Source organism: Cygnus olor, chromosome 9, assembly GCF_009769625.2.
Source record: "Cygnus olor isolate bCygOlo1 chromosome 9, bCygOlo1.pri.v2, whole genome shotgun sequence".
Taxonomy (NCBI): domain Eukaryota; kingdom Metazoa; phylum Chordata; class Aves; order Anseriformes; family Anatidae; genus Cygnus; species Cygnus olor.
The window spans coordinates 17,284,636-17,310,707 of NC_049177.1; the positions used below are offsets into that span (position 1 = coordinate 17,284,636).

The window sequence follows — 26,072 nt, forward strand, 5'->3', positions numbered from 1 at the left end:
TGCTCTCCCTGGGCAGCCAGCAGCAGGACCGGGGTGTGCGGGTGCCCAGCGGTGCTGCCGGGCCCACCCTGGCGCGCACTTGTAGGGTTTAACTCCCTCGCCAAGCTCTCTCAGCTCTGTTTCCAGCCTCGCAGGGAGGGCTGCTCCCTGGCTGCAGCAGCGGAGCAGTGACTGTGCAGAACAGGGAGCGCACGGCTGCTGTCTCGCGCTGGTGCGAGCACTGGGATGGAGGCAGCCGGCCTCTCCCTGGGGCTGCCGGCCGGCTCGGGAGGCACCGCTGCATCCCCGACCCCGAGCACGGCTGCATTTATCCACCCGCCGTAACGCCGGGGGCTGCCGACAGCATCTGCTGCGCCCGAGCCCCGCGTCGCCCCAGCTGGTGGCACCAACCCAGCGCTGGCGTTTGGAAGTTTTTCTTAGCGTCGCTTTGGCCTAGAAACAATATCTCTGAGAAAAATCAAAGCTTGCGGGTTTTTTTTTGTCGGCGCTGGAGCGGTCGCGGTGCTTGCCGTGGGAGCGGGAGCCTCGTGCGCGCTGCAGGGTGCGTTGTGCCTGCGGCAGCTCGCTGGGGTGGCACCCGGCATGGGGAAATGTGTGGTTATGGGGTGGCACCCGGCACGGGGAAATGTATGGTGAGCCCCCTCACACTGCAGCCCTGAGCGCCAGGGAAGCAGAGCAGCTGCACGCTTCAGCGCTGTGCAGAAGAGGGAGAGGAGGCGGCGTGCTGGAGCCTCCAGCGCAGGGGAAGGGAACGGCTCGGTGCACTCTTGCAGGCACCCAGGGGACCCGCAGAGTGCCTCTCCACCAGCTAATTGTGCTGGCTAAAGTGCAGTGTAACGAGCCGGGAGGAGGAAGCGTGCCCTGCGGTACCACGTGCGGCAAAAGGCGTCTTCCAACAGAGGTCTTCATCCTTTGCTGCTTCTGCAACCGCCTCCAAATCCGGTGCTGAGGAGCCCGAAGCCCGCGATGGTTTGGGAGTGAGATCCAGCCGATGGTCTGCTCCGAAATCACCTGCTGCTGAGGACCGGGGACTGCTCGCCCTGCCGCTGCCACTTCTCCCTGCTCTGTGCCCGTTCAGCTCGGCTCTGCTCTGGGTTTGGTGCGGCTGCAACGGTGGGTTTGGTGCTGCACGAGAGGACAGTGCCTCCCCCGTGCATGCTCTATAAAAAGTGCAGCGGCAGCACAGCTCTATCTATAGCAGCAATGCGAGGGAGCTGCCTGGAAGAGGCAGTGCAGGGATAAGCCCCAAATCTGCTGTTTTTTTGCCCAGTCCTGCTCAGGTGGTGGTGGCTGGGGGACTCCCAGCGCCCCAGTCTGTGCTCAGCAGGATTTCCCTTCCAGCAGAGGTGTCCTGCCTGTGCCAGCATCTCCTGGCCACCCGCACCCTCCCCAGCAGACTATTTGTTGTGCTCTTCACCCAAAGGCTGAGCTCTCCCCAGTTCCCCCCAGCTTTTTTCCTGCTCTTCAGGGCTGGGATCCCTCCGTGCCACGTGCGGGCTCCGTGGGTCCCCGCGGTGTCTGCGTTTGGGGCGGATGCTCTGCTTCAGCGCTCCGTGACACCCACCCGTGCCTGGTCCCCTCGGCCATCCCCTGGGACCCCCCCCCCCCCCGGTGCCACACGTGAGCGCGTCCCCCAGCCCTCCCCGGGGCCACGGTGGCAGGGATCGTGTCTCTTTAACGAGGCTGGGCTTGGAGCAGCCCTGGCTGCTGGCACAGGGAGCGAGGGATGGAGCAGCGGCGGTGAAGGAGTCGGTGCCAGAGCAGGAGCTGCAGCAGGAGGGGCGGCGGCGGCACCGCTCGGCCCTGGGTGTGAGGACCCCCACCGAAAGGGAAGAGACCCCCCCCCGGGCAGAGGCTTCGGACGGCTCCTTGGGGTGCTGCGCCCGCAGCCCCTGTGTCATCCTCGTCCTCCAGGTAAGGCCTGGGGCGGCGGGATCGGGGTGCTTTGGGTTCACGCAGCTGCTTGTGGGGTAGCTCTGGGTTGCAGGGATGGGGGTTAGAAGGGAACCAGGCAGTGGGGCCGTGAAAGTGCTGAGACCACCAGGACTTTAAAGCCAGCACCGGTGGCTTTAATAACTGCAGGACCATGCCCCAGGGCATCAACAACGGGGCTGTGGGCTGTGCCATAAACACCCCGCGGCCGCAGGGGCAGCGGGAGCCTTCTGCAGGGCTGCCCTGCTGGCACGTCCCGTGCTGGGGGGGGGGGTCCGTGGGGCTGGGGTGCTTTTGTGGGGGTGCACTGAAGGGAAGTAATTCCTGTTCCCTGGCACGGGGCTGCGGTTTTCCAGGGGTTTTAGTGGCTCAGAGGAGGGAAGAGCAGCAGGACAGGACAGAGAGGGGGTCAGAGCTGGGGAGGGGGGCAAGAGAGAGCTTTGAGCCAGCAGCAACGTGGCTGGGAACCGTGTGCTGTGGTGGGCAGGGGGCTTTGAAGGGGGCAGCGTCTGTCCTGGACACGGTCTGTGTGCCTGCACACACCGTGCTCTGCTCCGCTCAGACTTTCCAGCAGGGAAAGCCGCGAGGAGAGCACTGAGGGCTGGGGGTCAGGGCTGGGGGCAGCTGAGCGTGGCTCCGGGCAGCCCCCTGCCCGTGGTGCCCTTTGCCTTTCGCAGCCTCTGGGGAAATCCCACTGCTCTGGGCTCCCTGCAACGTGGTGTGCCCCAAAGGCAGCAGCACTGCCCCTGCTCCAGTGGCTCTGCTGGGACAGATCCTGCTCCCAGGGCCTCATGTCCCAGCCAAGGGATGCGGGGCTGCCCCGCAGGCAGGGGAAAGCACGGGGCAGTGCCCCCAAGCAGCAGGTGATATGATCTCCGTGGGGTGTTGCCGCAGGGACTCAGGACCCAGCCCCTCCATCCCGGTCGTTCGCAGGCGTGTGCCACTGTCACCGCTCGTCTCCAGTGGAAATTTCCACCGGGTTTGCCCCTGTCTGGGCTGAACCCCCCTTGGCCCTGGCCAGGCAGCCGTCGGTGCAGCGGGTGAAGCTGTGCCGGTGTTCCCGGCTGCCAACAGCCGCCCCGTGAGCTCGGGCACCGCGCACGCCTGGCTTTCAGCAGCAGCCTGCCTGGAACAAGTCCTCCCGCTCGCAGGGGAAAGGGCAGACACGAAGTTATCCGGACCGAGGGGTGAGCTCCTTCTCGCCTTAGCGTTCATCACAGCTCCGTGGGCAGGGAGGATGAGGAGGGGGCTGTGAAGGTGCCGGTGGCTGTGCTGGAGGTGGCGAGCGGGGACCCGCTGGCGATGCCGCGCTGGCACCGGGGACAATTTGCTGCTCCGGGGGCCGAGGCCGGGGCGAGGACCTGCGGGTCTGGTTTTATTCATTACCTCGGGGCTTAGAGCAGCCTGCGGGAAGCGCGGCAGGGCCAGATGGGCCCTGTTTACCCTGGCAGTGTAAATGCAATGAGGAGTGATAAAAAGCAGCCGGGACAGCTTCTCCTGTAAGCCGGGTAAACAAGGCGGCGTGCCCCGGCCAGGGGGCGGCACGGCAAACAGCGGGCGCGTTGCTGAGCGCTGGGCCAGGTGCCTTGGGAACAAATGGAAGGGCTTTGGGGTGAAATCCCTCCGTAATGGCTCAGGGAAGCTGGGCAGGGGGCGTCCAGGTCCCCAGAGCCAGGCTGGGTGCTGCGGGCAGAGTGCCCCCCTGTGTGATGTGAGAGCAGGCGGGGGCACCTTGCACATGGGGCTGGAGGTGGCGAGGAGTGCAGGGTGACGGGGACGTGGCAGCACCACCCCAAGGTGCCAATCCGGGTGCGCTCAGCTCCCCTCTGGCCTGATGGGCTCGTTTTCCCGGGATGCAGCCACGTGGCTAACACAGCCCCTTGGGGGCTCCCTGCCCCGTGCCCGGCTCTGTTCCCGAGGTTCAGCCCTGCTCTGCCTTCAAGGATGCTCCAACCGAGGCACCCTTCGGACGAGGGCACCCGGCCTCGTGTTCCTGATGCCCGCACGAGCTGTTCCTGGGGCGAAGGCCGCCAGGGCGGGGGGACCAGATGGTTTGCTTCTACCTGGCCTTGTCCTTGCCACGCGCTGAAGCCCGCGGCGGGACGCGGCTGCTTGGTGTCAGACGCTTGGGCCGGGCAGGGCATGCGGTGGGGGGGTGCGGAGCCACGCAGGCTGCCCTGAATATTTCACGAGGCTTGGTGATGGCAGTGGATGAAGAGACATTGGGCAGACCCCGGGCAGCGGTTTGGGATGCTGCTCCGGGGTGTTGTGGGTTGCAAGGCATCCCGAGCAGCCTCCTCCCACGGCCACACACCTGCATCTCTGTGCCAAGCTTCACTGCCCCGCGGCAGAGCATCGTCCCCTCCCTGCAGAGCCTTCCCCTCCGTGCCGCTCCTCAGAGCAGTGCTGACCTTGTTGTTAATTATTAACCCCCCAGCAAACACCGCACTCTGTTTTGTCCTAGTTACGCTGCGGGCTTCTCTCGCATCTTCTTTTTTTTTTTTTTTTTTTTTTAAACAAATTGCCCTGGTAACCTCTGTGGGTGGATGGAGATGGGAGCAGCAGATGCTCCTCTCCCAGCCAGCGGGGGAGATGGGCTGGGGAGGCCCCAGAGCCGCCAGGCTGCTTTGGGGTGGCCGAGAGATGGGGACACACGTGTGGCTGTGTGCCTAGGAGTCCTGCTTGCCTGCGGGCTCCATGGCTCCGGAGTGCTGAGGTTTGGCTCCAGACCCCATTTCCAGAGCAAAGATTTGGGTTCAGGTCCATGCGTCCCATCCCCCTGTGGGGATGACGAGCGTGTCCCCCTTCCTGGCAGCCCGCACCGAGGGACCATGCCGGGTCTGTACGCGCTCTCCTCCTGGGAGGCTCTGCCCCTGAAGAGCTCCAGGGTGAAGGCTTGTGCCAACGGCTACGCCCTGAGCATCGCCGCCCACCTCGTGTACACCAACCCCCGCGAGGAGCCCGTGGAAGGTAAGAGGGGTTGCAGGGACCCTAAAAACCCCCGTGCTGGGGAGCACCCCGTCCCCAGCCCCTTTACCTTGCAAGGGCACCGCGCGTGCCCTGCAGCTCGGATGAGTTTTTTGGGGCACTGCCTTGGCTCTGCCTCGGGGCTCTCTCCCGCCCGCAGGCGTCTTCATCTACCCGCTGGAGGAGTCGGAGGTGGTGGCCGGCTTCGAGGCGGCGGCGGGCAGCCGGCGGGTCACCTTCCAGGTGCAGAGCCGGCACCGGGCACAGGACTGCTGCCTCGAGTGCCGCACCAGCCCCGGGCGGCCACGCCGCTGTGCCGGCGGTGAGTGCTGCTGGGTTTGCGTGGCAAGGTGGGGGGGGAACCAGGGGCTGGCAAGCCCCAGCCAGGCCATCCCAATACCTGGGGGTCTTTGGGACTGGAGATCCCATTGTCCCCTCTCCGGGAGGGTGGCGGAGATGCTCCTCTTCCTCACTGCTCCCCCTCTGCCCAGGCCACCTCGTCCTGGACGAAGACGCCGAGCGCTCCACCTTCGTCATCAGCACGGGCTCGCTGGGCCCGGCCGAGAGCCTGGCCGTGACGCTGCGCACGGTGCAGGAGCTGCCCACGCTGCCGGGGGGGGCCCTGCGCCTCGTCCTCCCCCCGGTCCTCGTGCCCCGCGTCGCCGCCGCCCCCGAGCGTGAGAGCGAGCCGGGAAGCTTGTGTGACGACAGGTTGGCCCTATGGTGATTTTCACTGCTTCCTGAGTCTCTGCCGTCCCGGGGGGGGACGCCGGGGGTGCAGGGGAGGCGCGGGGGCCCCGGCGCTGCCCTCACCCCGCTCCCCTTGCAGCCCCACCAGCTGTTTCGGGGGGCCCGGCGCACGGAGCCAGCCTGCCCCCGCGGCCCCCGCGGAGAGCACGGACGTCTTCTGGGGACAGCCCCGCAACCCCTTTCCTTACGAGTTCGCCTTCGAGCTGCTGGTGAAGGGCCCCTGCTTGCTGGCAGGTAGGGCTGGGGGTGCGGGGGCTGCAGGCTGAGCCCCCCCCCCCCCCCAAATGACCCCACACCTGGCAGGGCCACGGCTCTGGGCCGCTGCCACCAGGCTCTGAGTCAGCAGCCTCCGTCCTGTCCTCGGCGGAGGCGTGATGGATGGATGGAGGCTGCGGGGGGTGTCGGGCAGACGGGGCGCTCCTGGCTGCCGGCAGCGGTAATCCCATCAGCGCTGGCAGGCGAGCGGCGTCCTTGGGCCCGTGGCCGTGCCAGGTCCGGAGCCGACCGGGGCTGCCCCCACCTCTGTGTCTCCCCCCCCCAGGCCTGGAGAGCCCGACCCACGCGCTGCGTGCCGACGCCGACCCCTGGGCTACCTCCGCCACCACCACCTGTGTCACCCTGGCTGAGCGTCACCGCTACGACAGGGACGTGGAGATCATCCTCTACCCCTGCGGTAAGGGCTGCCGGCGCCTGGAAAAGCCGCGGGTTTGGGTGAGGTTGGGCATGGCCCCCCAGAGCATCTGGGCTTGGGGTGGCTGTGAGCCCCCGCTGCCCCCCAGAGCCCCACCAGCCCCACCTGGTGATGGAGGAAGGCACCATGAGCTACCCTGAGTACGAGGCGCACATCCGGAGCCGCCGGGACTACGCGCGGATAGCCAGGAAGGATGGCAGCGGCGAGAGACAGGTGACGGGGCACGGCCACCGCCAGCCCGCGGGGAGGACAGCGGGGTGGGGGGGACGTGAGGAAGACCCCGGTGTGGGCTTTGTGGGGCTGAGGGGTGCGAGGAAGCCCCTCGCCCTCCCTCCTGGCTTGCAGGTGGCTTTTGTGCAGAAGCGTTTCCACAAAGACATCTTCCCCAACCCCGTGCTGATGCTCAACTTCTGCCCGGCGGTGGAGCCCATCCCGGGGGACCTGCAGAGCGTCACCCGCGAGGTCCTCTTCCTTGTTGACCGCAGCGGCACCATGAGCGGCCCCGACGTCGACAAGGTCAAGGTGAGGAGGGGCAGCGAGGGCTGGGGGCTCTCACCGAGTGCTGGGTCCTTAGCAGCGCTCCCCCTCCCCGCCGCCACCCCAGGAAGCTCTGCTGGTGGCCCTGAAGAGCCTCCCGTCGGGGACCCTGCTCAACATCGCCGGCTTCGGCTCCGACGTCCAGCCGCTCTTCCCCTCCAGCCGCCTCTGCAGCAACGTGAGCGCTGCCGGGGGAAGCGCAGCCCCCGGCCCCCTCCGTCCTCCCCACCCTGACCCCTTCCCCACGGGCAGGTGGCCACGGGGCTCCCGTCCATCCCCGCGAGCCGTCCGTCTGTCCCTGCGGGCAGGAGACGCTGTGCCGTGCCTGCCGGCACCTGGGCGAGCTGCGGGCGGCCACGGGTGGCCCCGACCTCCTGGCGGCCCTGAGCTGGGCGCTGGCGCAGCCCCTGCACCATGGCTACCCCCGGCAGCTCTTCCTCTTCACCGCGGCGGCGGCAGCGGGCGGCGCGGGCAGGATCCTCCAGCTGGTGCGCCGGCAGGCCAGCACCGCCAGGTACGGCACCGCGGCGGAGGCACGGCGCTTTTCCCCCAAAAAACGGGGTTTTTCGGTGCATGGCTCCCTCCCGCAGGTGCTTCAGCTTCGGCATGGGCCCGCGGGCGTGCCGGCGGCTGCTGACGGCCATGGCCAAGCTGAGCCGGGGCCGTGCCGAGTTCCTGAGCCCGGCCGAGAGGCTGCAGCCCAAGGTAGGGCCCGGCGCGGGGCAGGGAATGGGGGCACCACCGAGCTGGATGCCAGCTCCTCTCCCCCCCCCCAGCTCATCAAGTCCCTGAAGAAGGCGATCGAGCCGGCCGTCAGCGACATCACCATCGACTGGTACGTCCCCGACAGCACCGAGGCCCTGCTCTCGCCCACTGAGATCGCAGCCCTGTACCCCGGTGACCGGCTCGTCAGCTACTGCACCCTGTACAGCATCGCCCGATTCCGGGACAGGCGCCCGGCGGTGAGACTGGCGGTCCTACAGACCTCCCCGGCACATTTCTGGCTCCCTGCGTGGCGGTGCCACCGGGCTCTGTGTGACAGGGCTGATGGCAGGACCCTCTCTCCACCAGGGCCGGGACAGGGCTCGCCGGGGCTCAGCTGTCCCCTCGCAGGACGAGGTGCCCAGTCCCGGGGGGACGCGGCCGCCGGTGCCCGGGGAGCGCCGTGAGCCGTCCCGAGGCAGCGCGGGCTCTGGAGAGGCCTCCCTGGAGGTCTCGGCTGGCGGCACGGAGGAGTCGGAGCGGAGTGAGTGAGGACGAGGAGCGGGAGCAGCGGGGGTGGCACGGGGGCAGCGTCCTGATGGGGTGTCCATTTGCCGAGCAGGCACGGACCTCGTTTCGGGGGGAGACATCTGGAAGCGGATTTACCAGCCCTCCTACATCCAGGAGCAGTACGTCCTGACGCACTGCTCCGTCAGCACCGACCGCAGCCAGGGGCTGCTCTCCCGCAGCTCCACCAGCAGCGAGTCCACCGGCTCCCGCGACGTGGCCCCCGAGGGAGGCTCCCCGGCCCCCGACGCCACCTCCCAGCAGGGCCAGAAGAGCCTGTCCCTCTGCGAGTCCTCCACCAAATCCGCCCCGCTGCCCTCGGCCCCGGCCCCGGCTGGCGTCAAGGTAAGTCTGATCTACCCGCGGCACTGGGGCTGGTCCCCGCGTAGCTGGGGTCTCGCTGCCCCGTTGTGCCTGGGCACATGGCTGTCGGGCCGGAGGCTGGACTGTGAGCAAGGTTCAGCTCTGGGTGCTGCCAGGAGGCTCCTTGCGTGGTTTTGTCCTGCTGGAACCAGACAGCTGGGGACCAAATAGTGCCCCCGTTCTCCGGGCTGGTAGGCAGCCGTGCGGCTAAGCAAAGCCTCAGCCAGCTCAGGTCCTCGTTGATGCCGCAGGAATCAAGCGAAAGCAGTTGGGCTGGCACCAGGTGCCGAGCCTGCCAAGCTAGGGAGAGGGTGGTCTGGCTCCTGCCCGGCTTCCTCAGCCCTCTGCCAAAGGCGAATGATGCTTCATTAGCGACGGGCACGTCCCGGCTGCTTAATGGCTGGGTTTAAAATCCAGCCAGGTCACGGCTGCCCCCCCGGTAGCAGGGTGAGGACGGCCCCGAGGCCGGGTGAGGCCAGCTGTCACCTGGCCCCGGGACACCCTGCTGCTCCTTCCTGGCGCGGCTTAGGTAACCCGCTCCCGCTGCACAATAGCACGGGCAGCTGGTGGCCTTTGCAGCTGAAATGTCAAGCGTAAGTGATTTCCCCGTGGCGTAAACGATCCCCCCGTGCTGTTGGGGTGACATGCAGCCGGGTGTCGCTGCCCTGCCCCAGCTCCAGGCTGAAGCCCAGGCAGGCACCAGGGTGTGCTCCAGCCTTGAGCAGCCGAACTGAGCCCCCGCACGCTCAAACATCACCGAGAAATCCTCCCGTCTCCACGTCAGCCTGAGCCAGGTGTTTGCAAACCCCCGTCTCGGTGCAATCAGTCCTTCCCACGTGCATTAAGCGCCTGGCGAGCACCGCCTGTTGCTCGGGGAGGCTGGCGGGTCGCGGGTGCCAGCTTGCGGAGCAGCAGGGCAGAGCGGGGCTGGGGCTGGGGCCGCAGGTGCCCCGTCGCGTTTTGGCACAGCCGGGCCCCGTCTGGGCTCTTTGCCGGTGACCACCGGCTCGCCGTGAGCCTTCCCCGCAGGTACCGGCGGCCCTGAGCACCGAGGAGCTGGCGCGGCGGCAGAAGGCGCTGGCGCGAGCCGCCCTGGCCGGCCGCAGCTTTTCCTCGCCGCACGGGGAGCTGGACGCACGCCGGCTCTGCCGGGCCCTGGAGAAGGTGTCGCAGAAGAGGAACCAGTCCCTGGAGGGGCGGCTGGACCAGCTGGGCCCCAAGACGCCGCGGCTGCAGCACAGCGTGGGGGAGTCGAGTGAGTGGTGGCCTGGGGGACGAGGGTGGCTTCAGCGTCACAAAGAGCCACCTTGCCAAGCCTGCGTCCTCTGCCGCTCAGATAACCTCCTCTCGCCCACACACCTGGACTGGGACATGCTGGTGGAGCCCTCCTACCTCTTCAGCGCGTCGCCCGAGGCGAGGGAGCCCAGCCAGGGCGATCCCTGCCTGCCCCTGCGCTGCCACGTGGTGATCCACGGGCTGCGGGCCGGCAAACCCGTGTCCTGGGAGGTGACGGCCTCGCTCGAGTCACTGCTGCGGCCCCGGGACGGGACGGGCAGCGAGGAGCCCCGGCGGCGGGCGGGCGTGGACGGGGAGAAGCCGCTGCACGGCTTGGCGGCACGCTCCGTCATCCGGGACAGCGAGACGGCGGCTCAGCGGGAGGCCGAGCTGGAGCAGGGTGGGTGCCGGTCCCCGTCCCGGTCCCTGCTGCTCGTCACCCCCCGCTAACGGCCCCCTCCGGGCAGGTTTCGCCCGCCGGTTTCGCCTGAAAGCCATGCAGACCAGCAAAGCCTGCAACGTGCCTTCCCTCTACACCTGCGTGGTGCCCGTGGACGGAGCCACGCGGGCAGCGCTGCCCGCGGCCCCGCAGGTGTGGGGCAGAGGTAGGAAGGGCCGTGGGGGTCCTGGCACGGAGCTGGGGGGGGAGAGGATGGGAAAGGGACAGCGGGAGAGGAGGGGAGCGGGCACGGCACGGGCTGAGCCGGCGCGGTGCCTTGCAGCTGGCTCGGCCAGCCACCCGCGCACGGGCACGGCCGGGAGCTGGCGGCACCGGAGCGGCTCGGCGAGCCTGGGCCAGCAGCGGGACGTGGAGGAGCAGGACGAGGCTCTCATCGGCGCAGGTACGGGGCTCTGGGCACTGCGGGGTGTCCCCAGAACTGTTGGTGACCTGCCCCAAGTCATAAGGAGGAGATGCCGATCTCTGCCCCGTGCTGGGGAGGGGGCAGCAGCTCCGTGCCACGAGGACGGGGCAGACACGGTGCCCTCGGGGCTTTGCTGTCTTGCAGAGAGGGACGAGGTCCCCGGGTCTCCAGCCAGTGTCTCCTCCGCCACCTCGGGCTGGGAAAAGCAGAACGGCACTAACGGTACGTCCAGGGGGTGAGGGACAGGGGCTGCCCCGTCACCGGTGGAGCCCCGCGGCACCCGCCGTGCCCCGAACCCCCTCACCGGGCAGGGCACGCGGGATGAACGCTTCCACGTGCACCACGGCCCCACCACGCTCAGCTTTTCCCATTCCAGGGCCTCCAACCAGCCCCTCCACCTCCTCCATGGGCTCCCAGAAATCCACGGAGAGCATCGCTGGCTCCAGGTGAGGCTGCCCCGCACCGCGCCCCGGGGCAGGGGGACGCAGCACCCCACGGGGCACGGGGAGAGGGGCAGTGCCGCCTCTTGGGGGCTGCGGGTCAGCTGTCCCCTGTGCCATACGTCGGGTGTGTGTGTGTGGGGGGGGGGTCAGTGCTCCAGCCCCTTCCTTGCGGCAGCCTGGCAGTGGACGGGGGCCCCCCCTTGCCCCGTTAACGCGCTGTTTTGCCCCGGACAGGTTCAGCCTGAGCCGGCGCAGGGGGCCCAGCCTGGCGCTGCGCCCGCACTGCCTCAGCCCGGAGAGCGAGCGCTCCAGCACCAGCGCCAGCCACGACTACCTCCCGCTGGTAGGGACCCGTCCCTGGAGGGGTGGGGGTGGTCAAACAGGGTCGTTCCCCCCCCACACACACACCCCACGCTGGGTCACGCGTCCCACACCTGCGCCACCCGGGGCAGATGCTCGGTTTCGCCAGCTGCAGCAGCCTGGCCGAAACAGCCGAGGATGCAAATCCAGCGGCTCAGACGAGCGCTATTGTGTCCTTGCATGGCCCTGGGGGCCTCTGCGAGCTCTTGGGGGGGGAGATTTGGGCAGTCCCTGAAGCCCCAACCATGCGTACTGGGACTGCAGAGGGTCTGAGTCCCCTCGTGCCACCCTCCAGTTTCCCACCCCCCACCCCCCCCCCGTTGCAGGTGCAGCTGCAGCAAGCCCGGGGGCCCTTCCAGCTCACCGAGAGCTTCTCCGAGGTGGTGCAGATCCCCCTGGACCGCCTGCGCCGGGCCTCCCCGTACGCCTCCCACCGTGCCAGCCTCAGCCCCACGTCCCCGGTGGCCAAGAGCAGCCCCGGGGCAGGGCCCTCCGCCGAGGAGCAGCCGGCGGCAGCCCCCGAGCCCGGGTCGCCCCCGTCCCACAGCACCTGCTCCGAGGTGCCCAGCGCGGCCGTGTGGGCGCAGGCGGACAGCGGGCACGGCTCCGAGTCCGACACCGGCCCCCACTCGGCCGCCCCCTCCGAGGCCGGCCTCAGCTGGCAGGATGCGGGCCCAGAGGACCTGGAGAGCGCCAGCTGGGCCACGGCGGTGGCCCTGGCGTGGCTGGAGCACCGCTGCGCCGGCTTCTTCGAGGAGTGGGAGCTGGTGGCGGCCAAGGCGGACGCGTGGCTGCAGGCGCAGCGGCTGCCCGAGGGCGTGGACGTGGGCTGCCTCAAAGGGGCAGCCAGGCACTTGTTCCTGCTGCTGCGTCACTGGGACGAGAACATCAAGCTGAACATGCTGTGCTACAACCCCAACAACGTGTGATGGCCCGGAGGGGGTGGGGGGGCCAATAAAGACGCCTGGCTCCGTGCTGCCTGTGTGCGTGTCTGTGTCGCGGGCAGGGAGCCATCAGCCCTGCAGAGCCCACGCCGGGGCTCGGTGGAGCCCTGGAGAGCATCGCTCCCTTCCCAGCCATCCCCTGGGGGAAGGAGCAGGCAGGGAACGAGGAACCCCTGGAGGTGGGCCAGGCTCACGCGCAGCTCGCCTGGCGCTGCCACAGCACGAGGACACTGTGGCTGGGGAAGGGCTCCTGAAGCCCCCTTTATTGGAGAAGTCCTGCCCGCTGGGGGGTCCCCGCACTGCCCCCTTCGCACAGTTCCAGGGCTCGGGGCCCTCCCGGGGCGAGCGGGGGCAGCCTGGGAGCTGGTTGGGAAGAAGACCAGGCAGAAGGAGCAGTCCCAGAGCCCGTTCCCATCGTCCAGCCGGCCACGCTCTCACTGCGCCTTCTTGGAGAGGGGCGCGGGCTTCTTGCTCGGCTGAGGCACGTGCGGGGCCGGCAGCGGGGCCGTGCCGTACCAGAGCTGGAGCAGGACAAGTCCGTGGCAGATGTGCAGGGAGAGGGAGCTGCAGACCGTGGAGGGGTAGGTGTTCCAGCAGAGCTCGATCACACCCAGCAGCAGCACCCTTCGGGGAGAAGCTGGGGGTCAGCAGGGGAGACACGAGAGCCCCCCCCCCGGCTCCCAAAGCCCCGGCGACGCGTGGCCCCGACTCGTGCCGGCACGTACTTGGGCATGTGGGCGAGCTTGGCAGTCGGGGTGCACCACAGCAGGTAGGGCAGCGTGTGGAAATACCAGACGTAGAACTGGTAGTGCAGGGAGCGGCTGCAGCAGACGCCCAGGAAGTTGGAGGAGAAGAGGACGAAGACGATCTGTGCGCGGGCATTAAGGCGACGAACGCACACGGCGCGATCCCACAACGGCTCCCCAGCCTGGCGGCACAGCTCCCTTACACCTCGTCCTCACAGCGGGGTGGAAGGGAGCCTGTGGAGGCCAAGCCTAAAATCTGCCCCGCTTTCTCCCCCTCTCCTTGCTGCCCGCTCTGCCAAAGGATATTGTTGACGCTCAGCGGGGGGGACGGGTGCTTTCTGTCGGCGGGGTCCTTTAGCAGAGACAGGATGCTCTCGCTGGACCTGAGAGGGAAGCACAAACGGTGGTCTCAGCTTTCCCCTGTGAGCCTGACCCTCTCAGAGCAGTAGCTTCCCCGCACAACCCCAGATCTCTGTGTGGGCAGGGGGGCTGTATCCTGCCCCACGGGGGGAGGCTGAGAGGGACCAGCCCTCGCGGGGAGTCCCGGCGCTCACCTGTGCCACCGGTGCAGCGCGAAGAGCCCCAGGCCAGCCAGGTGAGCCAGCAGCAGCAGGGCATGGAAAGCCCGACTCTGGAAAACCTCTTCTGGGAGGAAGCGCCAGTTCACCGTCCACTTGAACTGGAACTGGCGCCCCAGGTCGAAGGAGCGGCTCAGGTACCCCACGGGGTTCACGAGCAGGAAGGGCAGCCCCAGGACCACCTGCCGGACACGCACCAGCACCTCGCAGCAGCCACAAGCCAGGTCTCCATCACCTCACAACACCTCCCGAGGCCTCCGGCACCACACGGGGCGGCAGGGAGAGGCTGGAGCCCCGTGGATTCGCTTCTTCAGCAACGCCCAGCTCGCTGCGTGGGGCCAGGGCAGGTACTGGGGCCGCAGCGCATCCACACGGGGGTTTCAGGCACTCAGGTGCCGGGACCTACCTGGAGCAGGGCACAGATGCACAGCTTGGGGATGCAGCCCAGGAGGCCGAAGCGTTTGAGGAGGAGGAAGAGCAGCCCGGGTGCGAAGAGCAGGATGTTCATCTTCACCGACACGGCCAGGCTGGGCAGGGAGCAGAGTTACCGCTGCGGCCTCCCATGGGGGGTGCCCCCGGCAAGCCCCCGCGCCGAGCACAGCCCCGGCAGCCCCGCACCTGAAGAGAAGGCAGCCCCAGGACCAGCGCTCCTCCAGGAAGAGGTTGACGGCGAGGAAGAGGATGGCCATGGCCACGGGGTCGTTAAAGAGCCGCAGGACGAAGATGGAGTGGATGCGGTAGGAGGCGCAGCACATGAAGAAGAAAACGTACGGGGGGACCTTGCGGGGACAGAGGGACACGGAGGCCGTCAGGGGACAAGAAGACCACCAGGGGACATGGAGACCACCAGGGGACATGGAGGCTGTCAGGGGACACGGAGACCACCAGCAGCCCACCCCACCGCTGCCAAGCCCCTCCAGCCCCCCGACCCCAACCCCACACCACCCCTGCCACCCAGGACAGGTCCCCGCAGCCCCCGAGAAGCCCCGCGGAGGCCGGCCGGGCACCTTGTTGGTTCGGCAGTAGATGCGGAAGACCAGGAGGAGGTTGAGGAGGTAGAGGCCGGCGAAGATGTACTGCGCCAGGCGGACGTCGGCGCCTCGCCCCGTGGCGTAGTAGAGCCCCAGGAAGACGTACACGAAGCCGGCCGGGTAGCTGCGGGGAGAAATGGGGAGGGGGGGGGGGTTTAGAGGCCGGACCCCTCGCTGCCTCCCCAAGGAGGACGGCCTCCCCACAGCCTCGCCACTCACACCAGCGGCCCGGTGTCGCCGCGCAGCTGCGTGTAGTCGCGGGTGCCGTTGGCGAAGCCCTCCACCTCGGCCATGTAGGCCTTCCAGTCGATCTCGGTGTCTGCGGCGGGGGGGGGACACGGCAACGAGCATGAGCGCCTTGTGAGGCTGCCCCCAGCCTCCCCCCCCCTCAAAAAAAAAAATACCCCCCCCCCAAAAAAAAAAAAATACCCCCCCCCCCCCCTCCGACTCACAGGGCACCCTGCGGATCACCCACAGGTTGACCCCCCCCTCGGCCAGGCAGAGGCAGGCGGCCACCAGCGGCGTGTAGCGGGGCTCCAGCAGCGCCTCCCGCCTGCCCCGCCATGCCCGCCGCAGCACTGCCGCCATGCCGCCGCCCTCCCTCCCCGGGGCCGCGTTTCCAGCCGGAGCCGCCGGGACGAGGCGCAGCCCGGAAGCCGCCCGTTGTTTCCCCCCCCCCCCATCTTGTCCCTGCGCCGCCTCCGCCATGCGGTCGGACCCCCCCCGGTACCGGGAGAGGCGTTACTGGGACGAGCGGTACCGGGAGGGGGCCGCCGAGCCCCGGGAGTGGTTGGGGGGCTTCGGCCGCTTCAGCGAGCTGCTGGAGGCAGAGCTGAGGCACGGAGACAGCGTGCTCGTCCTCGGTATGGGGCACCCCCCCCCGGGGCTAGGGGGGGACCGGGGGGTCCTGGGGGGTCCTGGGGGGGTCCCGGGGGCTGTGAGGGAGCCGGCAGGGCGGCACCGGGGTGATAATCCCACCTGGGGGGGGGAGTCGGGGGGGGATTAGGTGTGTGTGTGGGGGGGATTAGGGGGGATTAGGGGGGGAATCGCCGATCCCCTTAGCGGCTCAGCCCGCTGCGGCTAACGACACCCCCCCCCCCCCCCCGTGTGTGTGTGTGTGTGTGTGACCCCCCCCCGAACCCCGCTGTGGGCAGGGGATGCGCTGTGCCCCCCCCCCCCCCCCCCCCCCGGTGGCACCGTGCTGGGGTCACCGACGCCTCTGTGTCCCCTGCTTGGGTCCGGGGGGGGCGGGGAGGCACAAGAGGTGGGTTCGGGTTCGGGTGGGGACCCCCCAGGTGGGACAGGGAAACCTCTGGTTCGGGTGGGACACCCCCTTGGGACAGGGGTGGGGCTCCCCTATGGGGACAGGGAAGCCCCCAGCTCTGTTGGGACCCCCCCAGTTGGGACAGGGAAGCCCCCAGCTCAGGTGGGACTCCCCCGGTGGGACAGGAAACTCCTGGCTTGGGTCCTGGCTTGGGTAGGTGGGACCCCCCCCATTGGGGCCACTGGGACAGGGTAGCCCCAAGCTCTGTTGGGACTCCCCCCATTGGGACAGGAAAATCACCAGCTCTGTTGGGATCCCCCATTGGGAAAGGGAAGCCCCCAGCTCTGTTGGGATCCCCCATTGGGAAAGGGAAGCCCCCAGCTCTGTTGTGATGCCCCAGCTGGGAGAGGGCAGCCCCCATCTCTGTTGGGACCCCCCATTGGGACAGGAAAGCCCCCGGCTCTCTTGGGATGCCTCAGTCAGGATAAGGAAGCCCCCAGCTCTATTGGGACCCCCCAGTTGGGACAGGGCGGCCCCCAGCTCTGTCAAGACCCCCCAGTTAGGACCAGGAACCCCCCATCTGAGCAGCACCCGCCCCGTCTGAGCGCAGGCTGCGGGACCAGCGCCCTGAGCTACGAGCTGCACGAGCGGGGCTACCAGGACGTCACCAGCATCGACTTCTCGCCCGCCTGCATCGAGGCCATGCGCGCCCGCTACGCCCGCTGCCCCCGCCTGCGCTGGGCCGTCATGGACATGCGCGCCCTCGCCTTCCCCGACGCCTCCTTCGACGTGGTGCTGGAGAAGGGCACCCTGGACGTGCTGCTGGTGGACGAAAAAGACCCCTGGCGCGTCTCGCCCCGGGCCGCCGCCGCGATGCACCGGGTGCTGGCGGAGGTACGGCGGCACGGCCACGAGTGCCGGAGCGGGGGAGGTGTTTGGGGTGGTGGTGGTGGAGCGGGGGGGACGGGGAAAACGCCTGTCCCCTCCCCGGCAGCCCCGCAGCCGGTGCTGTTTGCACCCTGTGATGCTCTGCACCGGGGGCAGGATGCGTCCCCGTGCGCGGATGCGCGGGGGGGGCGCGGCGGTGGCCCTGCCAGCCCCGGGGAAGGTGACATCCTGTGGCCCCCCCCCATCTTCGATCTCGTTAGCGGGGTCCCCGTCCTGCGGTCCCGGTCTCGGGGTTGCCATGGGAACCCCCATCAGTATCGACAGGGCCCTGGTGTTGCCACGGGGACGGGCGATGCCTCCGGGTCCCTGCTAATTGGCAGCGGCGACCGGGATGAAGCCACCGCGGCGGGGTGGGGGGGGGGGGGCATGTGCTGGGAGCCCCCCCCTTGTCCCCTCGTGCCCCCAGCTTCAGGCATTGCCTGTCTGAGCCCGGGGCCCTGAACGCTGCGGGCAGCGGGGCTGCCCTCGGCATCCTGGCCGTGCCAGTCCCTGTCACTTGGCCAAACAGCGAGGATTTAGCTTTTTTTTTTTTTTCTTTTTTTCTCTTTTTTTCCCTCTTTAATCCTCTGCTCAATCCCTGCCTTCCCTCAGCACCGCAGGGCACGGCACCGTGCCCCAGACCCCGCTGATTTGCAGAGGGGGTCCTCCTGGGGCCGGCGTCCTCATCCCACCCCCTGCTCCCTTCTCATGGGGGGGGGCCAGGGGGGGTTCACAGCCTCCTAACCCATCGCTTTTTGGGGTGATGCGGGACCCCCGCCCAACACTCAGGGCGCTGTTTCCGTGCCAGGCAGGAGGGGTCCATGCTGGGCCCCCCCTTCCTCATCTCGTTCCCGGCCCTGACCTGGAAACCTCCATTACAGCACCGCCATCCCGAGCAGCCCCCCCGCGCCGGCGCCCCCCCGGCTGCTGCCCGCAGTCCTCTTAGGGAGCCCCTCGCGGTAACGGGATCAGCTGCTGCCCCCCTCCCTGGGGGCCGGGGGGGGACGTGAGGACCCGCATAACCACGGGGACACCCCCGGGGGGGCACCCACCACGAGGCTGGTCCCCAAACCTGGTTATTGGGGAGCGAAGCGGGGGGGACCCCCGCTTTGGCCGGGGAAATGGGAAGGTTTCCCTTCCCGAGCAGGGGCCGTTAGTGCTGTGTTAATGGGGTGTGGGATGCAGGCACAAAGTTTTTGGGGTCGGACCCCCCCGGTGCCGACGCAGGGTCCCGCGGGAGGCGCTGGGGGCTGGCCGCCCCCCCCCCCCCCCCCCCCGGGCGCTGCCTTTGCATGCCGAGCACGCGAGCGCCGGCCGTAAAAGCCTTTTGACATTGGATAAAGCCAAGCAAGAAAATTGATGTTCTTTTCCATCCTATTAGCGGGGGCTTAGTTCCAGCCAGGAGAAAATGGTGATTAAAAGGGTCGGGACTCAAACGGCTCGGGCTTTCACCCTGGGGGGGGGCGGGGGGTGTGGGCGGCACGGGTGCCCGCCGGCAACGGGATGGAGGGGTTTGGGATGTGGGGGGTACAAGGGGGATTTTTCGGGGGACGGAGACGGGTCTGCGGGGCCGAACCTAACCGTGTGTCGTCCCCCCCCCCCCCCCCCCCCCAACCCCGCCGGCCCCGTCCCGGCGCTTTCTCCCCGCAGGTGAGCCGGGTGCTGCGCCCGGGGGGCCGCTTCCTCTCCATCACCTTCGCCCAGCCGCATTTCCGCGCCCCCCACTACGCGCAGGAGGCCTTCGGCTGGTCCCTGCGGCACGCCGCCTGCGGGGACGCCTTCCACTACTTCCTCTACGTCATGTGCAAGGGGCAGCCCCTGGCCGCCTCCGACCTGGCCCTGGGGGAACGGCTCTGGCACCCCCCCGCGCCCCCCAGCCCGCCGCCCCCCCTGGATGAGGACGAGGACGAGGACTACCTGCTCGCCATCCAGCTGTGACCTGGCGGGGGGCACCCCCCCCGCCTCCTCTGTGCCTTGGTTGTGTGGATTTATGGGGTGTGAGCGATGGGGGGGGGGGGGGGCCTCCTTGTGCAGGGGGGGTTTCCTAAGCGGGGGGGGGGGGGAGCAGGGCAGACAGGGCCGCGCCTCGCTCATCCCTTCCCCCCCCCCCTCCCCGTGCTCTGCTCCTCTGGAGAGCAGCCAGGGCTCGGGGCTTTGCGGCCGGTAATGAAACCGAAGCGGGTTTAATTCCAGGCAGCCAGCTCGGGGGGAGCGGCCCCCGGGTCCCCCCCCCCTAGGCGGGACAGGGGGACACCCCCGCGGCGGGGCAATATTTACCGGGCACTAGGGCTGCTATTTCTGGCGAGAGCCCTAAGTGGGTCAGCCGTGCCCCCCCCCACCCCGTGCCAGGAACCCGCCAAGGACTCTGGGGTCGGACCCCAAAACCGGTGACCCCAAATCCTGGGGGGGCGGTGGTGAAGCGGGGGGGGGGAACAGGCAGGGAGAAGGAGCAGGCGGTGCCGGGCTGGCGTCGGTACATGAATGTATTTTATTCATCGCATTTTGTTCACCAGTACAGTGAAAAATGGCATTTAAATTTACAATGGAGCATTCGTAGAACATCATGACACAAGTATCTTTTTTCTTCTTTTTTTTGTGTTTTTTCTTTTTTTTTTTCTTGTTTTCTTGTTGTTGTTTTTTTTTTTGCGTTGTCGTCTCCATAAATGCCACTCATAGGTTATCGTAAAAGATGATGAGTTTCTCATGCACACCAGACCCCCCCACCCCCCACGCCCCCCGGCCCCGAGAAGCTTCTTAAAAAATAAAATTAAATTAAAGTACAAAATTAAAAACGACAACTCAGGAACGGGCCCCCCGCCCTCCCCGCTCCCCCCCCCCGCCCTCCCCAACCCCCCTCCCCCCCCCAAAGCCCCAGGCCCCCCGAAATCCTCCCGAGGGAGGCGGCGACGGATGCGGGCGCCCCGGCTGGCGGGGCGATGGATGGATGGCGCGTGCGAACCCCACCGACGTTCCCCAAGTCCTGCTGCCGGCGGGGGGCCGTGGGTTTTTCTCTCTCTCTCTCTCGTTCTCTTCACCTTCCCCTTTTTTTTCTTTTTTTTTTTTTTCTCGGTTTTCTTATGGAAAAAAATATGAACCGTTTGCGTTTTTTTTTTTTCTTTTACCCCCCCATGCGCTACTTCAACACCTCGCCGTCAGCGGCTCGTTTTTTTTTTTTTCTTTTTTTTTTAAACAAATATTCGGATATAAAAATACAAATATGAGGAAAGTTTTCTCTTTTTTTTTGTTCTGTTTTTTGTTTTTCTGTTTTAAAAAGAAGCTGTTTGCCGGAGTGGGGGGGGGTGACCCTTTCGGCACCAGGATGCGGCGCCCGGGGGGGGGCCACCGAAGCTCATGCAAAAAACGATGGAGCAAAAAATGGCACCGGGGGCGGCTTCGAGCCCGCTCCGGCCCCGCTCAGCTCCGTGCCCCCCCCCCCACGATGTGGGTTTTTTGTTGTTGGTTTTTTTTTTTTTTTTGGGGGGGGGTCCCTTGCTGCGGGGGGTGGGGGGGTAAAGTGCATGGCCCGGGGGGGCGACCCCGAAGCCGGTGGGAGCGTATGGAGGGGGTGGGGGGGTCCGGGGGGGGGGGGGGGGTGGCCCCCCACCTCTCTCCCCGCTTGCTGCACCCCCCGTGGGGCCTCGGGGGGGGGGGGGAGGGCCGCGGGCATGGCCTCCCACCGCCCCCCCCCTTCTCTTTCCTCGTCTGTGCCCCCCCCCGGGCCCGAGGGTCCTGGCGGCGGCTCCGGGTTTATACCCCCGACGGCGACTTCTCCGTCATGCCCTTGAGCACCTCGTCTATCCGGTCATCCTCGATCACCACTGCGGGGACACGCGGGGGGGGGGGCGCGGGTGGGTGCGGGGACACGCGGGGGGGGGGGCAGCGCCCGGCCCTTCCTCCCTTATCCCCCCCCCCTCCTCCTCCTCCTCTCCCCGCAGAGGGTCTGGATGCGGCCCCCCCCCCCCCCCCTTACAGCCACCCCCTAGGGGTTTGGGGGGGGGATGGGGTGATGGGGGGGGGGGGGGACAGGCATGGGGTGCCCCCCCCCCCCTCCTTTTCCCCGCGGCCGGCTGTGGGTGGATGGCGTGGGCGGGGGGGGGGGGGGTGGCAGGAAGGGACCCCCCCTCCGCGCTGCGGCAGGCACTGCTGCGAGCAACAGGACTGGAATGGGTAATGACCCAGCGGGGGGGGCACCAGCCGCTGCTGGATGGACCCCCCCACACACACCTCCCGCAGGCAACATCAGCACGGGGGGGGGGGGCGGACAGACCCCCCCAGCACACTGCCGGACAGACTGACCCCCCCACGGCATCACCCCAGAGCCCCCCCTCCCCACATCAGCATCCCCACCGGGGGGGCTACGCAGCATCCCCCCCCCTCCCCATCACCGCCTGGGCAGGACCCCCCCACGCCAGCATCTCTACCTGGGGGGGGGGGGGGGATATAGGGTCAACGGCCCCCCCCAGCAGCACCCTGGGGGCGGATTGGCCAGAACCCCCCCCACCGCCAGCATCAGTGGGGCAGCAGCCAGACCCCCCCCATGCCCAGCGGGGGGGGGAATTGCACCCCCCATCCCCTCCGGGGGGGCCGCTAGTCCCATCCATCAGCACCGCAAAGGGGGGCGTGGAGGGGGGGACACGGGGTGTCTTCGTGCCGGGGGGGGGGGTCTCTGGGTGTCCCCCCCCCCCCCCAATTTTGCCTCTGCAGCTCATGAAGGGAGTGGGGGGGGGTGTCCCCGTGGGGCCCCCCCAGCAGGTGCGGGGGGGCTGCAGGGATGGCAGGGGCTGCGGTCGGGGTTCCCCCAGGCACCGGGGTGACGGATGGTGGTGACACATCGGGGGGGGGGGGGGGCGTTTATTTGGGTCCCGATTGAAGCTGACGGGGTCTCTGCGGCAAGCAGCAAAGCAGGGGGGGGCACACACGACATGCCAGCTTCATGGAGCCCGGGGGGGGGGGGGGGGGGGCAGCAGAGCGGGGGGGGGCTGTTGGTCAGCAGCGGTGCTGCTGATGGGGGTCTCTGCGGCAGGCGGGGATGGGAGGGGGGGGTTACGGGGCTGGGGGGGTCTATAGGGCTGGGGGGGGGGCTGTAGGGCTGGGGGGGGGGTTCGGGCAGCCCCGGGGGTGTGCAGCAACCCCAGGGGAGCTGAGGAGCAGCTCCGGGGGGGGGGGTACCTGGGGTAGCCCCGTGGGCAGCCCATGGCTGCGGGAGACGGGGGGGCAGCCGGACCTTGCCTGCAGTGGGGTCGGGGGGGGGGGGTCCTGCGATCGTCGGGTCCCGGGGATGCCGGGGGGGGGGGGGGGGGGGCGGGCAGCGCCGGGGATGCCGTGGGGCAGAGCCGGGGGGTCCGGGTGATGCTGGAAGGGGCGGGGGGGGAGGGGGGGGGGGGCAGCCGCATCCCGGGGACACCGCAGGGATTTGGGGCGGGGTGGGGGGGGTGACAGCCGAGGTGGGGGGCGGGGGGGGGGGGGGGGGTACCTCTTTTGGCGCGGCCGATCTGTCCCAGCTTGGGGGGCCGCTTGCCCTGGTTGCCCCCGAAGAAGGCGTTGGTGTCCTGCAGGCGGCAGCTGAAGGGCAGCTCCCCCGCCTCGGGCTCGGCGCCGTAGCGCCCCACCTTGTCCTCGCCGTAGGGCAGCACCTGCGACATGGCGGGGCCGAGCGGGCCGGGCCGGGCCGTGCCGTGCCGTGCCGAGCCGCTCCGGAGCCGGGCCGGGAGCAGCCAGTCTGCGGCGGGCGGGCGGGCGGCGCCGGCGGCGGCACCGGCGAAGCGGCGGCGGCGAAGCGGCGGCGGGGAGGCGAGGCGGGCGGGCGGAAGGATGAAGTCATGCATCCGGGGGGAGCGGGGACCCCCCCCCCCCCCACCCCGGCGGGGCGGGAGGGGGCGGCTCCGAGCACGGCCGGGACGAGCGGAGGGACCGGGGGGGGGGGGGGGGGGGAGGGGAGCGGGGGCATCCCGCGGGACGGGCGGCCCCGGGTGCCCCCCCGCCGGGTCCCCGCATCCGCGTCCCCGTCCCCGTCCGTCTGCGGACCCCCCCCCCCTACCGCGGCCCATCCCCCGGTTTTGGGGTCTCCTCCGTCGCCGCCTCGGAGCTCTCGGCCCCCCCCGCAGTCTCCTCGGCCCCCCACACGCGGGGCGTCGCCTGCGGGGGGGGGGGGGGGGGGGGCACGCGCGGGTGCACGGTGCCCCGAGGTGCCCCTGCCCCACGGCTCGGCCGCTCCCCCCGGGGGCTTTTGGGGGCAAGGAAGGAGGGAGCTGAGCCCCGCGGGGCAGCCAGCCGTGATTCAGCCCCAAGGGACCCCGATACTCCCCCCCCCTCCCCCAAGCCCCACTTGCACCAAATTGCCCTTGAACAGCCTTCACCTGCCCCCCCCCCCCCAACACCTGGGGGTATTTAAGCCCAGGGAGGGGGGGCTGCCGGCCTCGCGCGGGCTGGGTGGTGCTGCTCTGCCCCACGATGGGGCTCGGCCCTTGTCTGGGAGGACGAGGGCGGCGCAGACGCTCGCCGTGGGGCAGCCCCTGCAGCTCCCGTGGTGGCCGAGCCCCAGCCCCACAAGCACCCCTGGGCGTCTCTAGGGGACGAGAGCGGGGTTCTCGCGGAGCCTGCGGCCCGTTTACCCCCCCACCCCCCCGCCACCACCTCCTCGGCCCGCGCTTTGCGCGAGATCCTGAAAGACGCTGCAGGAGAGCGTCGGCTGGAGCGGCCCAGGCGAGCGGGCAGGTACGGCTATTTCGGGAAGGCTCGGCCGTGGCGTTCCCTTCGTGCCGGGCTCTGCAGAGCTCCGCTCCCCTCTGAGAGCGGGGACGGAAGGGACAGGGCAGCCGTGCCCCCTCCCCGCCGGCCAGGAGCTGCCTCTATTCCTGCTGTAGCCGGGGAACCGGCTTGAACTTTTTCATGTGATGGCTTCTGGAAAGAAAGAAAGAAAGAAAGAAAGAAAGAAAAAAAAAAAAAAAGCGCCTGGGAAAATAGGCGAGAGGCCCACGCTGAGATGTGCCCTGCTTTTCCCACTGCCGGGCCCACGTGCCGCTGCCCGTGGGCACGGACCGGCGAGCCGTGGGGCTGGGGCGAGCGTGGCGAGGTGCGGATGGGTTGTGGGGCTGGTGCTGTGCCCCAGGGGGTTCCCAGCCTGGCTGGGTCCTGCAGAGGGGCTGGGTCCCGCTGGGAGCACCCTGCTTGGCCCCAAATCTGTGCCCGGGAGCAGCGGCTTGGCTGTGGGGTGCTTGGTGAGCGGGCACGGGGCTCCTGGGGGCTGGGGAAGTGGGAGCTTTATCCTGCCCCAGCCCCTAAACGGGGGCTGCAGCTCCTGAGCAGAGGCCGGGACACCTCACGGGGCTGGGGGCGGTTGTGGCCCCCTCCTGGGGCTGGTTTGGGGTTGGACTCCCGGGTGTGATGGGGATGGCACCGCTGGAGCGGCCGTGGGCTGCCCGTGCGAAGGGCAGCGTGCGCCTGGGGGCGCTGCCACCCCCTGCGTGGGGATGCCAAAAGGGCAGGAGCAGCCCCGAACTGCCCCAGAGCTTTTCAGGGCACGGCTCGGGGTGAGCAGCCTGCCCTCAGGTGCCCAAGGTGCCACCAAGAGAGGTCCCCCAGCAGGGGAAGGGGCTGCGTTGGCAGGGTTTGGTGTCCCTGGGGGAGGCCCAGGAGGATGCTCACCGAGGACCGGGCACCCGGACGGAGGCGACGGCTTCCCCCACGGCCCCTGGCGCTCCCGGCGATTTTTGGGGTGCGAGCAGCAGGCCGGGGAGCTGCCGGTGGCACGGGGGGGGCCCGCGGAGGCGTGCCTGGAGGCTGTGTTGCGGTGCCTCCATCTGCTCCGCTCCCGGCCCTGCCAAGAAGCGTGAAATGGCACTGCTGCTGGCGGCTGCCGCAGCCCCGGGCGCCAGCTCCCTGCTGCCACCAACACCCGGGGGTGTCCCCGCGGGGGGGGGCTGCCGAAGGTCACCTGGGGGGCTGGGGACATGGGGCGCCGTCTGTCTGGTCGCTGGGAGGCAGGGGTGTCGGGCAGGCTGTTTGTCCCCAGGTTTGGGGGAGCGGATGTGCACCGGGCGTGCCACTGGCGGCACTTGTCGTGGTGGTGGGGACGTGCGGCCTGCTGGCGAGCCCGGCTGTCGGTGGGGAAGAGCTCGGGGGCAGTGAGATGAGGAAAAAGGGCTCCTCTGGGACCCCCCCCGGTGGGCTCCCATCCCAAATCCCACGCTGGGGCGGGTGGAAGAGGGATGGCACCATCCCCGTCCCCCCCGCGAGCCACCTGGGGCTGAGGTGACGCCGGGGCCGCACCGGCGCGGGGGGGGGTGCCCGGGGAGGGGCTTCACCCCCAAACCCCTTCGTCCCCGCCTGGCCCCGGGCTGGGGGACCCCGGCCGTGGCGAGCAGCCCTGCAGGGTGACGAGGCTCCATCGCCGCCTGTCCCCACGTCCCGTCGCCATGACAACAGACGGGGACGCAGGGGGGAGCCGCTGGCAGCCCCGGGGGGGTGCGGGGGGCACGGATGGGCGCCCGCAGGGCTGCGGCTGGTGTGGGGGCGAGAGCTGCGGGGACACCTGGGTCCCCACGGGCCCCGCATCGCGGGGAGGTGGCTCAGCGCCGCGCGCTCCCGCTGTCCTGACCCAGTGTCCCCGGGGACGTGGGGGGGGGGGGGGGGGGGGCACGTCTCAGCTTTCAGCACCCTTCCGTGCCTTCGTCTCAGCACCCACCCCCGGGGGGGTGTGTGTGTGTGTGTGTGAGTGTGTGTGGGTGGGTGTGTGTGTGTGTGCGCGATGCGGGCACTGCGGCGGGGCCGGCAGCCCCGTGCCGGGCGGTTTGGCAGCGCCGGGCTCCGGCTGGTGCCGAGCCGGTTGAGAGTCACGGCGCTGGGGGAGCGGTGCCAGGCAGCGCCGAGCTGTGCTGCGCCGGGGGGGGGGACACACGGCACCGCGGGGCTGGTGGCATCCCCGGGGCGGGGGGGGGGGGGGGGGGGGGGGGGGCGCAGGGCGGCGGGGACGGCGCTGGGTACGACAGGAGGCGTCCCCTTCCCCGGGCACCCTCGGCACCCCGCTGGGGGCGGGGGGACGTCGGCCTGGCGCTGTCCCACCGGAGGCGGCCGTGGCCCCCCCCCCCCCCCCCCCCCCGTGGCTGTCCCCGCCCGGTGGCCCGGCCCCGGGGA

The 26,072-nt window shown here is 69.3% G+C and overlaps 4 protein-coding genes across 6 annotated transcripts; 2 read left to right on the forward strand and 2 right to left on the reverse strand.

Annotated features, from left to right (window-relative positions):
• The first annotated feature begins 161 nt into the window (after positions 1 to 161).
• Positions 162 to 12,590, forward strand: VWA5B2 (von Willebrand factor A domain containing 5B2). Of its 3 annotated transcripts, none has more exons than XM_040567928.1 (22): positions 162 to 1,914; positions 4,748 to 4,902; positions 5,060 to 5,221; positions 5,391 to 5,622; positions 5,729 to 5,883; positions 6,191 to 6,322; positions 6,429 to 6,553; positions 6,686 to 6,862; positions 6,945 to 7,055; positions 7,186 to 7,391; positions 7,468 to 7,582; positions 7,654 to 7,839; positions 7,949 to 8,123; positions 8,202 to 8,491; positions 9,539 to 9,764; positions 9,846 to 10,184; positions 10,252 to 10,389; positions 10,507 to 10,626; positions 10,792 to 10,869; positions 11,024 to 11,093; positions 11,325 to 11,433; positions 11,777 to 12,590. In XM_040567928.1, exons 2-22 carry the CDS (start codon positions 4,764 to 4,766, stop codon positions 12,377 to 12,379), a joined length of 3,888 nt encoding a protein of 1,295 aa, XP_040423862.1. In that variant the 5' UTR covers positions 162 to 1,914; positions 4,748 to 4,763; the 3' UTR covers positions 12,380 to 12,590. The 3 variants fall into 3 exon arrangements, with proteins under 3 accessions (XP_040423862.1, XP_040423864.1, XP_040423861.1); XM_040567930.1 differs by having other exon boundaries at positions 163 to 1,914; positions 5,391 to 5,610; XM_040567927.1 differs by lacking the exon at positions 162 to 1,914 and having other exon boundaries at positions 4,741 to 4,902.
• A 39-nt stretch (positions 12,591 to 12,629) lies between these two features.
• Positions 12,630 to 15,337, reverse strand: ALG3 (ALG3 alpha-1,3- mannosyltransferase). The gene is made up of 9 exons (XM_040567936.1): positions 15,202 to 15,337; positions 14,969 to 15,068; positions 14,726 to 14,873; positions 14,337 to 14,497; positions 14,125 to 14,245; positions 13,695 to 13,900; positions 13,447 to 13,523; positions 13,120 to 13,264; positions 12,630 to 13,018 (listed from the first exon to the last, which is right to left on the reverse strand). Exons 1-9 carry the CDS (start codon positions 15,335 to 15,337, stop codon positions 12,829 to 12,831), a joined length of 1,284 nt encoding a protein of 427 aa, XP_040423870.1. The 3' UTR covers positions 12,630 to 12,828.
• A 104-nt stretch (positions 15,338 to 15,441) lies between these two features.
• On the forward strand, positions 15,442 to 19,504 carry EEF1AKMT4 (EEF1A lysine methyltransferase 4). The gene is made up of 3 exons (XM_040567935.1): positions 15,442 to 15,612; positions 16,624 to 16,907; positions 18,591 to 19,504. The coding sequence occupies exons 1-3, from the start codon at positions 15,456 to 15,458 to the stop codon at positions 18,876 to 18,878; spliced, it is 729 nt and encodes a 242-aa protein (XP_040423869.1). The 5' UTR covers positions 15,442 to 15,455; the 3' UTR covers positions 18,879 to 19,504.
• A 662-nt stretch (positions 19,505 to 20,166) lies between these two features.
• CAMK2N2 (calcium/calmodulin dependent protein kinase II inhibitor 2) lies at positions 20,167 to 22,682 on the reverse strand. The gene is made up of 2 exons (XM_040567937.1): positions 22,414 to 22,682; positions 20,167 to 20,758 (listed from the first exon to the last, which is right to left on the reverse strand). Exons 1-2 carry the CDS (start codon positions 22,580 to 22,582, stop codon positions 20,688 to 20,690), a joined length of 240 nt encoding a protein of 79 aa, XP_040423871.1. The 5' UTR covers positions 22,583 to 22,682; the 3' UTR covers positions 20,167 to 20,687.
• Positions 22,683 to 26,072: the final 3,390 nt, after the last annotated feature.